Source organism: Aptenodytes patagonicus, chromosome 5 (genome assembly GCF_965638725.1).
Source record: "Aptenodytes patagonicus chromosome 5, bAptPat1.pri.cur, whole genome shotgun sequence".
Classification (NCBI taxonomy): domain Eukaryota; kingdom Metazoa; phylum Chordata; class Aves; order Sphenisciformes; family Spheniscidae; genus Aptenodytes; species Aptenodytes patagonicus.
In genome coordinates, this window is record NC_134953.1 from 62,617,821 (window position 1) to 62,633,336 (window position 15,516).

The 15,516-nt window shown below is 58.6% G+C and overlaps 2 protein-coding genes across 4 annotated transcripts; both read right to left on the bottom strand.

Annotated features, from left to right (window-relative positions):
• Window positions 1-1,291: 1,291 nt before the first annotated feature.
• On the bottom strand, window positions 1,292-5,370 carry BSND (barttin CLCNK type accessory subunit beta). 2 transcript variants are annotated; one of them, XM_076338218.1, is made up of 4 exons: window positions 5,072-5,370; window positions 3,871-3,950; window positions 3,208-3,450; window positions 1,292-2,399 (listed from the first exon to the last, which is right to left on the bottom strand). In XM_076338218.1, exons 1-4 carry the CDS (start codon window positions 5,246-5,248, stop codon window positions 2,111-2,113), a joined length of 789 nt encoding a protein of 262 aa, XP_076194333.1. In that variant the 5' UTR covers window positions 5,249-5,370; the 3' UTR covers window positions 1,292-2,110. The 2 variants fall into 2 exon arrangements, with proteins under 2 accessions (XP_076194333.1, XP_076194332.1); XM_076338217.1 differs by having other exon boundaries at window positions 1,292-2,417.
• Window positions 5,371-6,603: 1,233 nt separating this feature from the next.
• On the bottom strand, window positions 6,604-14,098 carry TMEM61 (transmembrane protein 61). 2 transcript variants are annotated; one of them, XM_076340142.1, is made up of 3 exons: window positions 14,044-14,098; window positions 9,491-9,901; window positions 6,604-7,154 (listed from the first exon to the last, which is right to left on the bottom strand). In XM_076340142.1, the coding sequence occupies exons 2-3, from the start codon at window positions 9,838-9,840 to the stop codon at window positions 6,869-6,871; spliced, it is 636 nt and encodes a 211-aa protein (XP_076196257.1). In that variant the 5' UTR covers window positions 9,841-9,901; window positions 14,044-14,098; the 3' UTR covers window positions 6,604-6,868. The 2 variants fall into 2 exon arrangements, with proteins under 2 accessions (XP_076196257.1, XP_076196258.1); XM_076340143.1 differs by lacking the exon at window positions 14,044-14,098 and adding an exon at window positions 10,937-11,063.
• Between the last annotated feature and the right edge of the window lie 1,418 nt (window positions 14,099-15,516).

Here is a 15,516-nt window from a genome sequence, read left to right on the forward strand (position 1 = left end):
TGGCCGGGACGCGGGCGCCCCACAGACGCGGGGTTCCTGCAGGTGGGGTGAAACGCGTGGGGGAGCGGCCGGGTGCTGCGCCCCCCGAGAGGCGAGCGGGCGGCCGGGCCCTTGGGCTTTGCGGAGCTCTTAGTTTCATACAGGTATGTCCCGTTTCTCGCAATGTTTAACCTCAGCCGGCGTGGGGAAGCTGAACCCTTTGGCTCTGGCAGCCTTTGTGCCCGGGGTCCTCCCGCCTGTGGGCACGGCAAGGATGCTTTGCTGAGGGATGTGGGGACACAAATCCAGCTGCACAAAGGGTTCCTGGGGGGGGAAGAGGCTCCAGACCCCGTCTCAGCCCTCTCCTCTGCCCCTGCCCAAGGAAAATGTTTTTGAAAATTAAGTTTCTTTTGCCAAAAGTGGTAGTGAGTTCTGGCACATGAGATGGGCAAAAGCTTTCAGGTCTCTACGAGAGTCCTAAACTGAATACGCAGAGCGACGTCCTGTACCAGGCACCCTCCGGAACCCAGCGAGACGTGTCCCTGTCCGAATGGTGTCCCTGCAGCCACCACGCTCCCCCCCACCGGGAAGGACAGGCAGGAGTCGAGCAAGTGTAAACAGCTGGGTAATGCTTCCTCTTGGACAGCCGCTCCCAGTCCTGCTGGCAATATTTAGCAAACACCGGCGTCTTCGTTCCCCACCCTCCTGACAGCACCGGCGCTGCCTGCCCTTTTCCCCTTGCTGCTGTGGTGACATGAAGGTGAGTAAGAGGTGCAGTAACACCAGGAAGGGAGTCACAGGGGCATGAAGCCCCCATGTAGAGCCATTTCTTGCACCACCCTGGATTGTTCCAGCAAAGCACTCCCCGGGTGGCAGGGGAGCGCCGGGAGCATCGTTTCCAGGGTTCCCATGCTCCATCCCCCTCGGGTGCCAGAGGACAGCTTTCCCCCCACTTTTGGGTGTGTCAACCCGCATAAATTTGCTGAAGAGCCGCTCTGCCAGCAGATATGTGCTCCCAAGCCTCCTGGGGCCATGCTGGGCACATGCAGCATCCAGCCCAGCTTTCCCAAAACGGGGTAAGGGACTCTCAGCATCCCCATACTATTGGATCCACTGATGCTTTGATCCAAACCCAGCTGCCCCGGGGAGGCTCAGCCATGCAGATCCCCGCGGCCCCGAGCAGCCAAAGGGCAGGCGGAGGTTGCAGCTCCTGCCGGCGCTGCCATCTCTGCGTGTTGCAAACAGGCTGTGGAAAGCCACTGTGTTGCCCCTGTCGTGGAGACAAACCAGGCTTACCTCCATCAACGTGACTTTAAATGAACGCTTATTATTCAGAGGGAGTTTGGGGACGGTGGGCACTGGCATGCAAAGCCACCCACAGCGCTGTGGCTGTTGACACTGACCCAGTGGAGAGAGAAAATATTGCCCAAAGCCACCACCTCGAGCGGTCCTCGGGAAGCCACAGCCATCACCAGGATTTCGGCTCAGCTGAGTCCTCCGCCCTCTGCCCCCGCTGGTGCTGGAAGCTGGTCCTCGTGCAGGAGATGTGGGACAGCACAGTCTGTCCCCCCCATCACTCCTCTCCCAGCCTGGAGTCATGAAAGCTGCCTGCTGCTGGAGTTTCAGGATCTAATTTTAATTCCAGGGCAACTTTGATAAGTGGGAAAAAGGCTTTGTGGACATCTCTGCCTCGTAAAGCCTACCTGGGGTGAATACATCTTTACCTACCTAAACGCTGATCCTGTTTCAAGCAGCAAAGCTAATGTTTTCACTTCCTAAGGACATTATTTAGCCCAGATCCTGCCCAGCCCGGCATTCGCGCTTATCTGTGCCCACCCAAAGCGCTCCAGCAAGGGGGGCCTTGTTGCTGGCTGTCCCCTCTGCTGCAGAAATTTGGGGGTCAGGAGATGGTGATGCTCCCCTCAGGTTTTGCAGGATGGCAGCCTCCTGTGCAGCTGGGTGGGCGCGAGGGGCGCAGCATGGCACGGGGGACAGCAGGATCCTGGGGGCTCCTCCACACTGCAGGCACTGCACTTTCAGGGGGCAGCCCAAGCCCCTCTCTTCCAAGCGGTGATGTCTGCGTCCCCTCCATGAGATGGGTCCATGCCAAGTGGCCATTCTCTCCAGGAAATCAGTTTTCCAGCTCAAAAAGGCAGTCATTATCCTCGAGCAGAGCATCCAGCCCCTCTCGGAGCCCATAATAGAGGTCATCCTCCTCTCCGCTGCCTTTGCGGGGAGAACCGGGGTGCTCTCCCCCCGCCGGGGAGCTGGTCCGGGTGCAGCTGGAGCGGGCAGCAGATGGTGGGGGGGGTCGGCCCCGTGGCACGGGGCTGCCGGGCACGGAACCCTCCAGCGACGCCGTGTCCATGTCCTCCAGGAGGCATGCCAGCGGCGCGTCCCCTGGGGCCAGCCGGGGGGGGCTGCAGGAACAGAGAGGGCTGAGGGGCAATGGTCAGGGTGGGGGTTACACTAAACACAGCTGGGCTGGAGCTGGGGTTTCCCCCAGAGCCGGCGGCTGCTGGGCTCAGCACTGCTCAGCACTGCTCAGCCAGTGTCCCAGCATCACCAGTCCCCTTGCTGGGTGGCTGGACCACCCCAGGAGGGCCCTATCTCAGCCCCCGGTGCCTGCCTTTACAGGGACAACCTGTCAGGTTCCCTCTCCAGCCCATGGGACAAAGTAGTGGCTGCCCTCACACACTGTGCCCACATCCTGAGGAGAAAGCAGAGCACCCCCCTCCCAGCTGGAGATGCATTTTGGCAGAGGGGGTGCCTGAGTCCTACGCCCCGAGGCTGCACAGTGACCCCCATCACCTGCAAAGCACTTTTGGGGTCTCCTGGACCAATGCATGGGCATCATACATGGCATCTGGTTTGAGGGACACATACTGAGCGTCTCATTTCTATCAAAATCTGACCAGGAACTTGGGATTTATGCTGGTGAGGGACATTGTTTATATTTATAAAATGAAATAAAAACAAAATGCAAATCACAACCAAAGGCAGCCCAGATTTCCTCCTGATTTCACCCTGGTAAATAATTTGGTACTGAGAGACCCCATGGGCTGAGGCACTGTCCAGGCTCCAGCTGGGAGGTCTGGTGGTTGCTGCTATGCGAGCAGCAAAGACCCCTCTGCCCCCTCTCCCTCCCCCCACACTGGGGGTCTGAGCCCCCCCCAGTTTCACCCTGCATCCCACTGGTGCCACCTCGACCCCATGGGCCTCACGTACCAGCTGCCTGCCGCCGTTTCCAGCCGAGGCGCCGGCTCTCCGGGGTGGTCTCCAGCACCACCCAGCTCCCAGTGGACCTCTGCTTTCGCCTGCACCGCCAGCTGGGAGCAGCTGCGGGGTCTGGGCTGGGCCGTGGGAGGGAGCGGGCCCGAGCCCACCACCTGCCCCTGGATCTGCTCGTAGGACGGCAGGCTTTTCTCGTAGGTGCTGGTGGCCTCTTGGTTGGGGCAGGGTACAATCAAGCTGCGGGTGAAGGAGGAACAGGGTGCTGAGCAGGACCTGGACACCCGCAGAGCCAGGAGATACTTGGGGACACGCACATAGGACTCCATCAGGTGCTTTAGAGGACACTGAAGCCACACCACTGCCCATGCCAGCAGCAGAGCCAGCAGGTCCTTGCAGGGGGGTGCCTGCAGGAACGCAGCTAGACGCTTTGCACTGTCCAGCATCGCTCTGGCTCTGGCCCTGGGGGACTCAGCCAGCCCTTGCCTCCCCCACCCCGGCCCCTGCTTGTCATTTTTTGCTGCAATAGGTGTAGTTGTCCCCGGTGCCAGTGTGCTCAGACACTGCCCTTGTCCCCAGGGGCATACAGATAACTGTGTGTACAGATGAAAACACCCACCGAAAGGAAAACGGCCGCTGGGGCCGGGCACTGGGACCTACCAGGTGTCCCTCTCCGGCAGTACGATGGGTTTGTGGTCCAGGAACCGCTCGGCCTCGAGGTCCACGGGGACGAATGTTATCTGGGGGGAAAAGAAACGCAGCGCCCGGGGGGCTGCACTGGGCATCACAGGGACCCTCAGCCCTCGTTAGTGGTAAAAAGTCTGGGGTGTCCCTTCAGCTGGGTTTTCGGTCTTTTCCCAGCGCGTTTGAGTGTCTTGCTTGGAAATGTTTTTTTGGGGGGGAATCAATAAGTGATTGAATGAACCCACCACTGCCTCGCTCTCAGCCCCTTGTTCCCTGCAGGGTCATGCGTGTCCCTGAGCCCAGGGGGGATCCCAGGGCCCACGAGGGAGGTCAGTGGCCAGGGACAACCCCAAGGGTGCCCCATCCTTGAGCCCTGAGCACAGTGACAATGCCACATCTCCCTCCTTGCCGGGGCTGAGCTCAGCTTTTGGGGGAGCTGGGGTCAGCTTCACTGCAGTCCCAGGGGACTCGGCCGGTCCTGGGGGTCCCAGCTGGTCCCGAGTCCTGGGGTCCCATGCACCAACCCACATTTTGGGGTGCAGCCAACCTGTTGATGGGCCATCCTGCAGCACTGAGATCAGCCTCGCAGCCACCCGCTCCTTGGAAAAAAGCCTTTTCTGCCAGCTCCGTTTCCCGGGGCAGGGACGCGTGGCCACCCTGCCGTGCTGGCGGTGCCCTCTGCCAAGGAGACCGGCAGGTGAGGGCTGTGCTTGGGGGGGCTGGGACCCTCCGGACCTCCATGGCCATGACAGCCCCTTCTTCCAAAGCCCTGGGAGCCTGCGAGCCCCCACAGGTGCAAGGAAGGGGCTGGTTTGGGGGGGATTTGCATGGGAGAGGTGAACACGAGCTGATTTCCTTTGGTTTATTCCCCACTGCTGCTTGGCAAAGACCCAGCCTCGGGGCACAGGGGGGCGAGGGAGAGGGGCCACATCCTGCAGACATCAGCAGGGAGGTGTAGCAGGGTGAGAGCCCCCAAACGAACACTCCCCCCTCCGGATCGCCCCAGCTGGCTTTCTCCAGCGGGACCTGCCACTACCCCACCCTATGGATGGGGAAACTGAGGCACAGCCTGAGGCTACACGTCCACAGTAGCGAAGTGGGACAAGGAGCTGAAGCCACCCAAACCCGGCTGAGTCCTCGAGCTCCCCGAGGCGCACGGTGGCAGGACAGACCCTACCTTTGGGTAGCACTGGCACATGCTCCAGGTGATGCCCACAGCTATGAGCAGGATGCCTAGGGTGCAGAAGGTGATGTAGATCTGGGGTTTTTCCACGCTCATGATGAACATTCCCGTCATCACCAGGAAGAAACCCAGCATGATGAACCCGTAGCGAAAGGTCTTCTCCTCGGCCATGGGCACCGGGTGGGAGAGGCAGGGGAGGAGAGATGCCAGGAAGCCCGTTTACTTGCGGCTGCTGCCTGCTGAGCACACCTCCAGAGTAAGGCAAGGAGTGGTTTCTTTCTCTGGAGGCTGCCAGGGGCTGAGGATCAGCTGCACGTTGAGCCTGATCCTGCCCAGGGCTGAGCCAGCCAGTTTTTAACGGGTTTGTAATGAATGCAAACACCGACCCGCCGTTCACACTCCAGTGAAGCCGCCTGGCACGTGTCCGGGTAACCTTCCCTGAAGGCATGCGCAGCCAGACCCCATGCCTGGGGAAGGGACGGGGAGGGAGAAGGGGGCACGGTGGCAGAGACGGGGACCTGGAGAGCGGCTGGTCCCGACGGGACTTTCCCAGCCCTGGGGGCTGGAGCTGGACTTGGCTGTAAATCGGAGCTGGCAGAGCCCCAAAATAAGGGGGACACCAGGGCGCAGCATGTTTTCAAGGGCTGTGGGGCTGCAGCAGGGGAAGACGGCGTGCTCCAGGGTCTTTTTGGAGGCTGGTGGGTTGGGAATAGCCCCCACCTTCCTCCGGCTGGGTGCTGGGGAAGCACCGGTGGGGCTGCCTCGGTGGGGCAGCAACCAGGCTGCAAAGGGTAGGCTAAAGCCGGGGAAGGATGGAGCAGGATCGGTCCACCCAGGGGAGTGAGGACATAACGTCCATGTGCCCTGTGTTTGCTTGAGATTGAGGTGTCCCCTTCCCACCGCACATCTGACAGCCAGGCAGTAGCAGTGGCTTTAATTAGCCTTCGATTTGTTCCCTTGCTTGCCTGCCCATGTGGAAAAGCATGTACCTGGCTTATGAAAAATAATATATTCTATTATAAATAATGTTATATTTGGCTGTGGCTCCGCAGCCACTCTGCAGCCCTGCAGGTCTGCAGGGGGCCCAGGGCAGCCCATTATTTCAGTGGGATGGAGCAACCGGCAGCAGCCCCCGATGAAGTTGGCATTTCCTCTGGGCAAGGATGCAAACCCGTCCGCGGTGGGCAGGGAGGGGGGTGAGCCACTCAGGGTGTCTTTTTATAGGATACTGCCTGAAATGCCAAGTGCACTTGGATGCCCTGAATGCATGCACAAGCCACTGAACACCTCTAAACCAAATGAAGTGAAGCATGGGAGTCAGTATGTGGGGAAAGCAAGGTGGAAGGGATGGAGATACAGCTGGAAGGGGCATTGAAAAGGCAGAGGAGCGAACAGGGCAGCACGGAGCTGGTTTTTCTATGGCCGGATTCCTTGTTCTTTGCTGCAGTTTTTATTATATAGCTCTTGCTTTGAGTGTGCAGCCCCTGACCTGATACGAGCTCCCCACGGTAGGTCAGAGCAGGGAATGCAAAGCATCTGCAACCAGCAGTGGTTTTATTAAAAATACGAAGGCTTTCAAACATGCCAGTTACCCCCACCGCTCCGAACACATCGCCCACAGGACCCACAATCCTGACAGCCCTGGACTGATCGCTCGGAAAGAGAGACGGACCCCTCTGCCTTCCCCCTCCTTGCTCACCCTCCTCTCACCCCAGCAAAGGAAGGGACTCGGTTTAAAGCCGAGGGACCGGGCAGCCACCCTCAGAGTCCCGGCCCCCCACCGCCACCAGCTCAGACGCCCCGGATGCTGATGTTTTCGTAACTGGGGGGAGGCGTTGCCTGCAGCTCCCCGGGGTGCTGGGTCTCCAGCCAGGACAGGCTGGGGCGGAACAAGGCGCTGTCAGAGGAGCTGCGCCGGTGGCCACCCTGCCAGCTCTCGTCCTCCTCCAGGTAGCGATACAGGGGCGGCGTGAGCTCCTCCTTCCTCCTCGGGGGCTGAACGTAGGCTGGGGCGCCATGGGCAGGTCTGCAGGTCAGGGCTTCTTCGTAGGTCGGGATGGTGCTGGTGTCCCAAGTACTGCAAAGGAAGAAGAAACCCAGCAGCGCACCCTGTCAACCGGAGCATCCCAGCACCCAACAACTGGAGCACCCCAGCACCTGTCAACTGCAGCATCCCTGTGCCCTCTCAACCAGAGCATCCCAGTGCCCCATCAACCAGAGCATGGTGGTGCCCCATCAACTGGAGCATCCCAGCACCCCATCGGCTGGAGCATGCCTGAGCATGGTGGACATGCACGTGCTGGGGACAGCAGATGGGCAGGTTTTGCATGCCTGAGGTCATTGGAAAACTGTGTCAGCGGCTTCCTGGCACCAGGAGGGTGAAGAGCCATGCCGGAGGAAGGGCATCATCCATCAGACCTTGCAACAAAGCAACATCGCCCAGTTCCCACTGAGTTTATTAACCCCTCACCCAAGAAGAGGAAGGGCAGCCTGGCAAGGCAGCCTCGAAGAGCTGCCACCTCCGGTGTTAAGAGCAACAACTGCAGGTGTGACTGACCACAAAACAGCAGAGGTGCTGGTTCTCGAGACATCTGCCCCTTCATTCTGCACTGCGCTGCTTCCCACAGGCAGGAGAGCATCCTTGTCGTCTGCCTAACCCCAAAGTCACTCCCCAAAGCACAGAGGCTGCCGGCAGCTGACTGAGTGGTTTGGCATGAGCAGCCAGGTGAGAGCTAGGCATCCCGGTTCAATGCGGTCATACCCCACCCTCATGCCCGCCGGAGCCCTCCATGCACCGGCCAAGCCTGGTGCCACTTCCAGCAGCGCTTTGCTGAGCAAACACGGCTTGTGTACAGGGAAAACCTCCACCCAACCTTTGCCCTGCGCACGGCCGCTCTCGACACCCTACGAAACGGTGCGGTCCCGAAGACGGGGAGGCTTTGAAAAAAACCCACCATCCACTTGCTTTTGCAGTTGAAAACCCAGTGAGGCATGCTCGGGGAGGCTGCAGGCACCAGGGGGGCACAGCTTGTCCAAAGGGAAAGCTGCAGGGCTCTGCAGGCATGCCTCCATCCCAAACTCAGCAGCCCCCTGTCCCGGACTTGCTGCCCTGGGCATCCGCACCGTGGCTTTCGCCAAACAGCCTCAGCTTGCAAAGGGATGCTGCCTTGGACATGCAGAGAGGGCGGTTTCTGCCAGCACAGGATGTCACGCTGCCAACCCTCTGCGGAGCGGCGTTTTCTGCTTTGGAGGGCTTTGCTGCGCGAATGCCAGCGCAGCTGGGGCTGCAGGAGCTGCTGCAGCACCAGCGATGCTGGGGCAATGCCTTCCTGTCCAGCATGGGAGCTCAGGGAGCTCAGGGAAGGGGACACTCCCCGTGGGGAACACAGCAAAGCCCTCCATGGGAGGAGGAAAACCCCCCAGACTGCCCAGACCAGCTTATGATCTCACCCCCTGATATTCACATGGGCACCGAAACGCCCAGAGAACCACAAACGTGCCTCCCACCCCGACCGAATTTTTATGGTTTTATGTTCTTAAGTTTCTTTTAGTGCTGCTTTTCCCCAGAGCCTGATTTATGCTGGAGCCAAGATCTTCGCTGTGACCCCATAAAACAGCACTGGGAAGGGCCGGCTGGCTCGGCTTCCACAGCAGTCTCTGGAAAAAAACCCTTTTGATCAAAAAACTTTTAAATCAAGAAGTGGGAATGAATCTCAGGCTCACACAGGAAGAGTCTGGGGACCCAACAAGCAGCAGTGGTGTTTGGGGGGTGAGGGGTCTTCCCACACCCCAAAACAGGCTTCATAGAGGGACCCTCCACCTGCACTCCCATCTCAATGCCAATCTGAGGATTATTTTCCTTCTTTTTTTCTTTTAACTCCCTTTTAACACAGATTTTGTTTCCATTAAAGATGGCACAAACCCCATCATCCTTACAGAGCACTGCAGACCTGTGGCACCGGGGAAGGTTCCAGCAGCTGGAGGTCTGGATGAGCCCCCCACACCCAAATCCCGGCGCGCTGCCAGAAAACCTTCTGGCGGCCTTCTGCTTGGTGGCTCTGCTAAGGAGATGTCTGCCTCAGCCGGTGATGGTCCCACAGGGCAAGGAGAGCCATCTGTGGCTGAGCCGGCTGCGGGAGCAGCCAGCATGGGCATGGAGGGTGCCTGCAGGGAGGGGAGGGTGCAGGGGCTCGGGCTCGGGTTGACACTAATGAGGAAAAGCTTCTTCTCAGGGAGCAGGAGAGCACAGAACGGGGTCTGAGCAGCAGCCAGCAGCACGGCAGCGTTACTGCTCATCTGAGCTCGCCCACAAGCAAGCCTGAGAGCAGGCTTAGGTACACGGCCATGCCGGGACAGTCAAACCCACCCTCAACTTCTTCCCACCCAAGCGCCACAGGGGGTTGTGGCACCCACCTGCAGTTCCACTTCTCCAGAGGCTCCGCGGTGAAGTACTGCAGGTCCCTGGGGAAATGGTACTGGTAGCGGCGGGAGACCACCCTGGCGTTGGCTTTCACGGACCAGAGGAGCCCAAAGAGGAGGAGGATGCCACCGATGCCACAGCAGAAGAAGCTGACGGAGCGGAGCAGGGCACTGGAGGAGGAGCTGGACACCACCTCGGCTTCCCGGGGAGGCAGGAGGCGAGCCCCACTGCTGGCCGGGGTGCCCACCTCTCCATCGCTCCACCAGGCGAAGCACAGCGTCCCCGTCACCAGCAGCACGGCCCCAGTGATGGTCATGCCGTAGCGGAAAGAGGCGGCTGCCATCCTTCAGAATGAGATTTTAGGAGGGGAGAAGAGCGAGACAGGGCATGAGAGAGCCCACGTCCTGCAAGACAAGAAAGGGACCAGGTTTGAGAGGGACAAGGTCATGGAAGAAGACATATCAGAGGAGAAAACTACTGAGCTAGGACCTCTCTGGGGATTGCACACTCTTCAGCTACTTATTATTGACCATCAGAAGGGGCATTTCCACCATCTCAGATGCGAAGTCCGTGCGCAGAGCAAAGTCAGCCACCAGTCTGGACCCATAAATGTCCCAACAGACTCGTAAAAACATCCTCATTTTCAAGAAATGACCCAGCGCTCCCATGGAGACAGGATGAAAACCCCAGCCAGGGGAGCTATGGAGGCGGCTCTGGGGACTTGCATAGCTCTTGTCTTTGGGTTTTATTCCAGACTTCCTCCCAAGCTCGGAGGAATGCCAGCTGGGTTTCTGATCAAAGCAAGGCTTATGGAAGAGGTTAGGGAGAGGGACATAAATTTAAGATGTCATTGTTTCCGAATTATCAGTGCACATGTTTTCTCCTCTGAAACTGGAGGTAAATTGGTCCTGCGGTGACAGTAAATGTCTGGCATCACTGCTCAAAAGCCCGCAGCCCAGGGGATTTGGGGCTGCGCTGCCTCTTGCTTTCTCAGGGAAAAGGGCCAAGTACCATCTCTGAAAGTCACAGAGATGCTATTTCAGGGAAAAATCAACACTCAGATGCTGGCAACCCAGGGTACCTCATCTAGGGATGGCTCCTGAGACGCCAAGCCAGCGGGGACCCCAAAGAGTCTCCTGTGACTGATGGAGCCCACAATAGCTGCGGTCCCCACCATCACCAAGCTCGGAACAAGGATGGGAGCGGGAATCACTCCATATCTCCGATAAAAGTGAGGAATGTGCTGGGTACAAGCTAAACCCTTGGAGAGGGTATGAACTACTGCTGAAGTAGGTGTTTCTGCTATGCTGGTCAGGGGGACTGAGGCAACAGACCGCAGAGATCTATGAGGGTCCTGCTGACCCAGCTATGATGTCCCATTTCAAGACACTCCAGAAGCACAGAGGGGCTTCAGTTTATTTTAAAGGTGAGGTAAATACCCTGATGCTGGAAGAGTCCGCTCAATCTTCATCCAAACGAGCTTTTGCACATCAAATTTTGCTCCCCTGGGTCAGCTCCAGCGCACATCTTCTCAACTCCCCGGCATGATCAATCCCGCAGGTGTTATCACCACCTTCACCGTCCCTATCAGGGTGGTTTGGGGTTGGTTTGACAACCAAAGAGATGAGGCAGTGCCACATGTTTCTATTGGGTGGCACTTCTCAGCTCAATGTCACACACTGAGAGCAACCGTCCTTCCCCAGCACGGGAGAATTTGGGGAGGGGGAGCTGGTTTCTGATCTCTGAGGCTCTCACTCCCCCTTGCTTTCTCCAGCAAACAACAAGCATCTGCTCTCTGGGCTTGGGGATGCCCAGCCCCCAACCAACCAAACAGCACCAGCAACCAGGGAGGCAGAGAGGTCCCACCACGTCCCCTCTGGCCTTGCTCACTGCCCAGAAAGAAGATGCAGGTTCAGCTCCCACTTCTTGATGAACAAAAAGCTTTGGACCATGCGGGAATTAAGCACCAGCACCCCCTTACAGATTCAGTCTTGGCTGACTCCTCTGCAAGGACTTCTCGTGGTGTCAGTGCCAGTGGAGAGCCTGCACGCTGGGGGCTGTCCCGGATGGAGATGGGGCTCAAGCACAGAGGTGGATAGAGAGCTGAGTGACCCACACTCAGCCCCCACCTCTGCCTTCACCACTTTGCTTGTATGTCAGTAAAATGAAGATAATCTGGTGGCTTTGGTCTCCATTCCTCCAGGCAGGGCTCTCCTCCTACAGCGGGGACTCAAATTGTACCCTGAGATCTGGAAGTGCCAAGCCAGAGCTAAGGATGGAGCAGAGGTCCAGCACAGGCTCAGTGTGATCAAGGGCGGGTGGAATTACATTATTTCAAGCCGTTATTTATCAGATGGGCCCACTAAATGGAAAGCCAAATTACTTTGTAGTGAAAGAAACACCATCTGATCTAATCTACGTTTAATGAAGAAATCCGATGAGAAGTGGGATTTAGGAAACTTGCAGGAAGGCTGCAGGACTGGGAGCCCCGACAACACACTCCGGCTCTCGTCCCACGGTCACGAGCCCGAATTGCCGCCTGGGCTGGTGGTGGCCGGTGGTCCCCACCAGCAGCCACAGTCACCCGCCAGGAAGGAGGCGGTGTTTCTGGGCTGAGAGGAGGCCCATAATGAGAAGACATGTTTAGATGCTCCTTCCTGAATGGCAGGGGCTTGGCTGAGCTGAGACAGAGAAGGGACTGTTAGAGACCAATTAGAGATGTTGTTAGGTGCTATTAGGGATCAGCGTCCTCCAGCTCACCACCGAACACGGGCAGGACACAGCAGACAAGCTGGGCTTATGTTGCCTTGCAGCAGTAGATGCTCAGGAGAGCGCAAGGACCCTACTGACCCATGAATCCAGCTCCTTTTGAGAGCATTGCATTTTCCTGGAAAATTTTCAGCCAATATTATTTGGAAAAAAAAAAACAAACCACAACCCAAAAACCCTACAGCAAAGCTCTCGATCCAACTGCATGGAAATTACAGGTCACTCCACACTGAAAGTCTGGATTGAAACAGCACCAAGAGTTGAAATGTTCAGCTCCTGCAATCAACACTCTCCTCATTTGGGGGTCAGCCTGGTGAGGTTTGGGAGATGCTGTGATTCCCCTGCCCAGGCACAGGGAAATTTGCAGCCCCCGGCGCTGCGCACATCTGGGAGCACTGGCAGCGATGGGGAGGCGGACGTGGAGAGAAGGCGGAGAGCCTCTGGGAGGTGACGGATTGACAGCTCAAGAGAATAAACTCTTCTCTCTTGACAAAACCAGCGCAGCGCGGGGAGCAATGCTAAAAGCTCCTCCAGCCTACCCGGCACATGCTCCCGTAGCACGTGTGCGGGGGCGGCTCCTCTGCGCGGGGTGGCATTGCCATCGCACCGTCCCATTGCCAAACCCCGTCTCGGGCTGGCATGGCTCTCCTGAGCCTCTTTAAAAGACCCACAATATTTTTCTCAGTGCACCAACCACTGGAAGAAGAGGCCAAAGGAGCAGGGGTGGGAGGCAAGGTGTGATGCTGGGGCAGGACCCGAGTCCCTGCTCCTCGAGCCTGCTCCCGGCTCCGCTCCCAGGGCACTCAGCATCCTGCACATCAGGTCTCCTGCTGAGCATTTCCAGCGCAGGCTTCCCCGGAGGGGCTGTCCCTCCGAAGATGGCAATTGCTGGCTCCCAAACACCCATCTCCACCCGCCGAGCCACCCTGACATTTTGTTCTGCCCCGTCTCCTCCTTTGACCTGCTCTGAAATAGTCTTTCTGGGGAAATAGATTTGCACATTGCACAGACAAACAGATACAAATGGTAATAGTTTACATAGTTCCAGTAAGATGCTGAGAATAGCATCCCCCATATAAAGTTATGCAGATGGTGATTCATAGGGTCTACTAAGCATTACTCAGAAAACCACTCTCTTCCAGTGACACAAGAAATGAAGAGTTTTGAATCTCTCCGCCATCAAGCAGAAATCCACCTCCACACCCCGTCCCTCCACGGCGCTTACAGCCTGTCCTTCCACACCATGCGGGCTGGAGACCTTTAACTAGGCGCAGACGTGCCAAGAGGAAGGCCGGGGAGAGACACGCCGAAGCGCAAGCATGTCATTAGGAAGATTCCTTCCTGCCTTTATCTGAATTTGCTATTATTATTATTATTGTTGTTGTTGTTGTTGTTGTTGTTATTTAGGGCTTTGGTAGCCATCCAAACCACAGTAATGATGAAGCTTTTGAAAGAGCATCCGAGAAGCTCTGGCATCGTCAGCCTCTCAAACGCAGGTTCGGATGGAGGGGAGCCCTCACGGAGCGAAGCACATGTATCCCCCCCGAGCCGCTGTGCCCCCAGCAAGGCCAGCCACCGCTTCGGCCGCCCCGACGGCGGCGATGCCTGAACCCGACGTCCCCTCTAAAGAGCTGGCTGTCACCCGGTGGCACCCCCGGGGGACCCGTCCCCGCCGCGGCCGGTGCCCCCGCCGCCTCTCCCCTCTGGCAAAGCGACAAGCCGGGGGCGGTCCGTCTCCCCTTCACCCCCCCCGCCGCGGACCCGCCGCCGTACTCACCCGCCGCCGCCAGCCCCGCTCCGGCCGAGCGGCGGCTCCCGCGGAGCCCGTCCCGCGGGGCGGGCGGGGCCGCGGCCGGGCGGGGCCGGGGGCGGGCGGCGGCGGCGGGGCGGGCAGGGCGCGCCGCTGCCGGGCGCCCATCGGTCCCCTCCCGGCCCGCCGGGGCAGCGGCCCGGGTCGCTCCTCGGAGCGCCGCTCCCGTCCCGTCCCGTCCCGTCCCGTCCCGTCCCGTCGAGGCGCGGCGCGGCGCGGCGCTCCCGTGCGCCCCGGCCCGCAGCCCCGGCCCTGGGGAAAGAAAAAAGAGAGAAAGAAAAAGGCAAAGGAAACTCTCCCCGCAGGCACTGTATTGCTGTATTCTGCTCGTTAAGGAGGCGACTCGCTGGGGGGGAATCTCATGGTCGGCGAGTGCTGGGGAGGGAAGGTCGGTAAGGCTGGAAGTGCCCCGGGTGTGTTGGTTCGAGCGGTGGTGGCACTGCCCGTGCTCCTAAGGGACGGGTAGCACAGAGCCCGGTCACCCCCGGGGCACAGGAGCCAGGGAACAGACGTATCAGGGACCTGGAGAGAGCTTCGGGCTGCAGAGCCCATGAGAGGTACCCTGCGGGCATCACTACCCCGTGGGTGGGACACCTCTGCCCTGTGGGCATCACTACCCCGTGGGTGGGACACCAGTACCCCACAGATGGGACATCACTGTCCTATGGGTGGGACACCCACGCTGCAGCATGGGGGGATCTCTGCCACAAGCTTGCTTTGTGACCGCTTCAGTTCTCCTCACCTCTCTGTCAAATGCCAGTATTGCCCCTTTTTTCCCGTTCCAGCTGGATCTTTTTGCCCTGCAGCATCCATGAGGATACCTGGATGTTAAACAAGCCGAGGGTGCTCTGATCTGAGGTTCAGGATGGTCCGTATGACTGGCACCTGGCTTCATGCACGCTTCCTCGTCACACAGGTGGAGGTAGATTTTATTAGCAGCTGTCGTGCTGCTCTGTGCTATTGCTGTGCACTCTCACAGATCCATTGCATTGCTCTTGAGCTACAGCTGAGCATCACTGACAGACAAAGCCATTTCTATGGATACATCTGCGCCGTAGCTGAACCCTGGGCTGCTGTTCCTGCGCTGCTTGCAGCTCCTCACCTTGCTGGTTCAAAAGCAGCTAAGGGTTTATCTGCACAGACTGCAGGGACTGATGCAAAGCCCCGTTGCGAAATTCGTATCTGCTTCATGTATGCTTGGCAGCCACTCAGCCTAGCTGAAAACGTGTGAGTGTGCAGCCCCTTTTACCTGCAGACACTGAGGCGTTTGACAAATGGTAAACTGAGGCACAGGAAGGGCTGGTTCACACGGGGCTGGCCCTGTAGCAGGTTGGGTCTCCATCGCAGAGGAACATGAGGCAGGAGTCCCCGAAGCCAGCACCCCAGCATGGCCTCACCCCCTGGGCTGGGATGCAGCAGGGTCCTTGAACCCCAAGGTGC

Excerpts from the sequence above, each read along its gene's own strand:
- BSND (XM_076338217.1), bottom strand. The coding sequence starts at position 5,248 with ATGGCCGAGGAGAAGACCTTTCGCTACGGGTTCATCATGCTGGGTTTC. Across the intron at positions 3,951-5,071 it reads TGTGCCAGTGCTACCCAAAG|ATAACATTCGTCCCCGTGGA; the intron begins GTAGGGTCTGTC and ends TTTTCCCCCCAG. Across the intron at positions 3,451-3,870 it reads CTGCCGGAGAGGGACACCTG|CTTGATTGTACCCTGCCCCA; the intron begins GTAGGTCCCAGT and ends CTTCACCCGCAG.
- TMEM61 (XM_076340142.1), bottom strand. The coding sequence starts at position 9,840 with ATGGCAGCCGCCTCTTTCCGCTACGGCATGACCATCACTGGGGCCGTG. Across the intron at positions 7,155-9,490 it reads CTGGAGAAGTGGAACTGCAG|TACTTGGGACACCAGCACCA; the intron begins GTGGGTGCCACA and ends CTTCCTTTGCAG.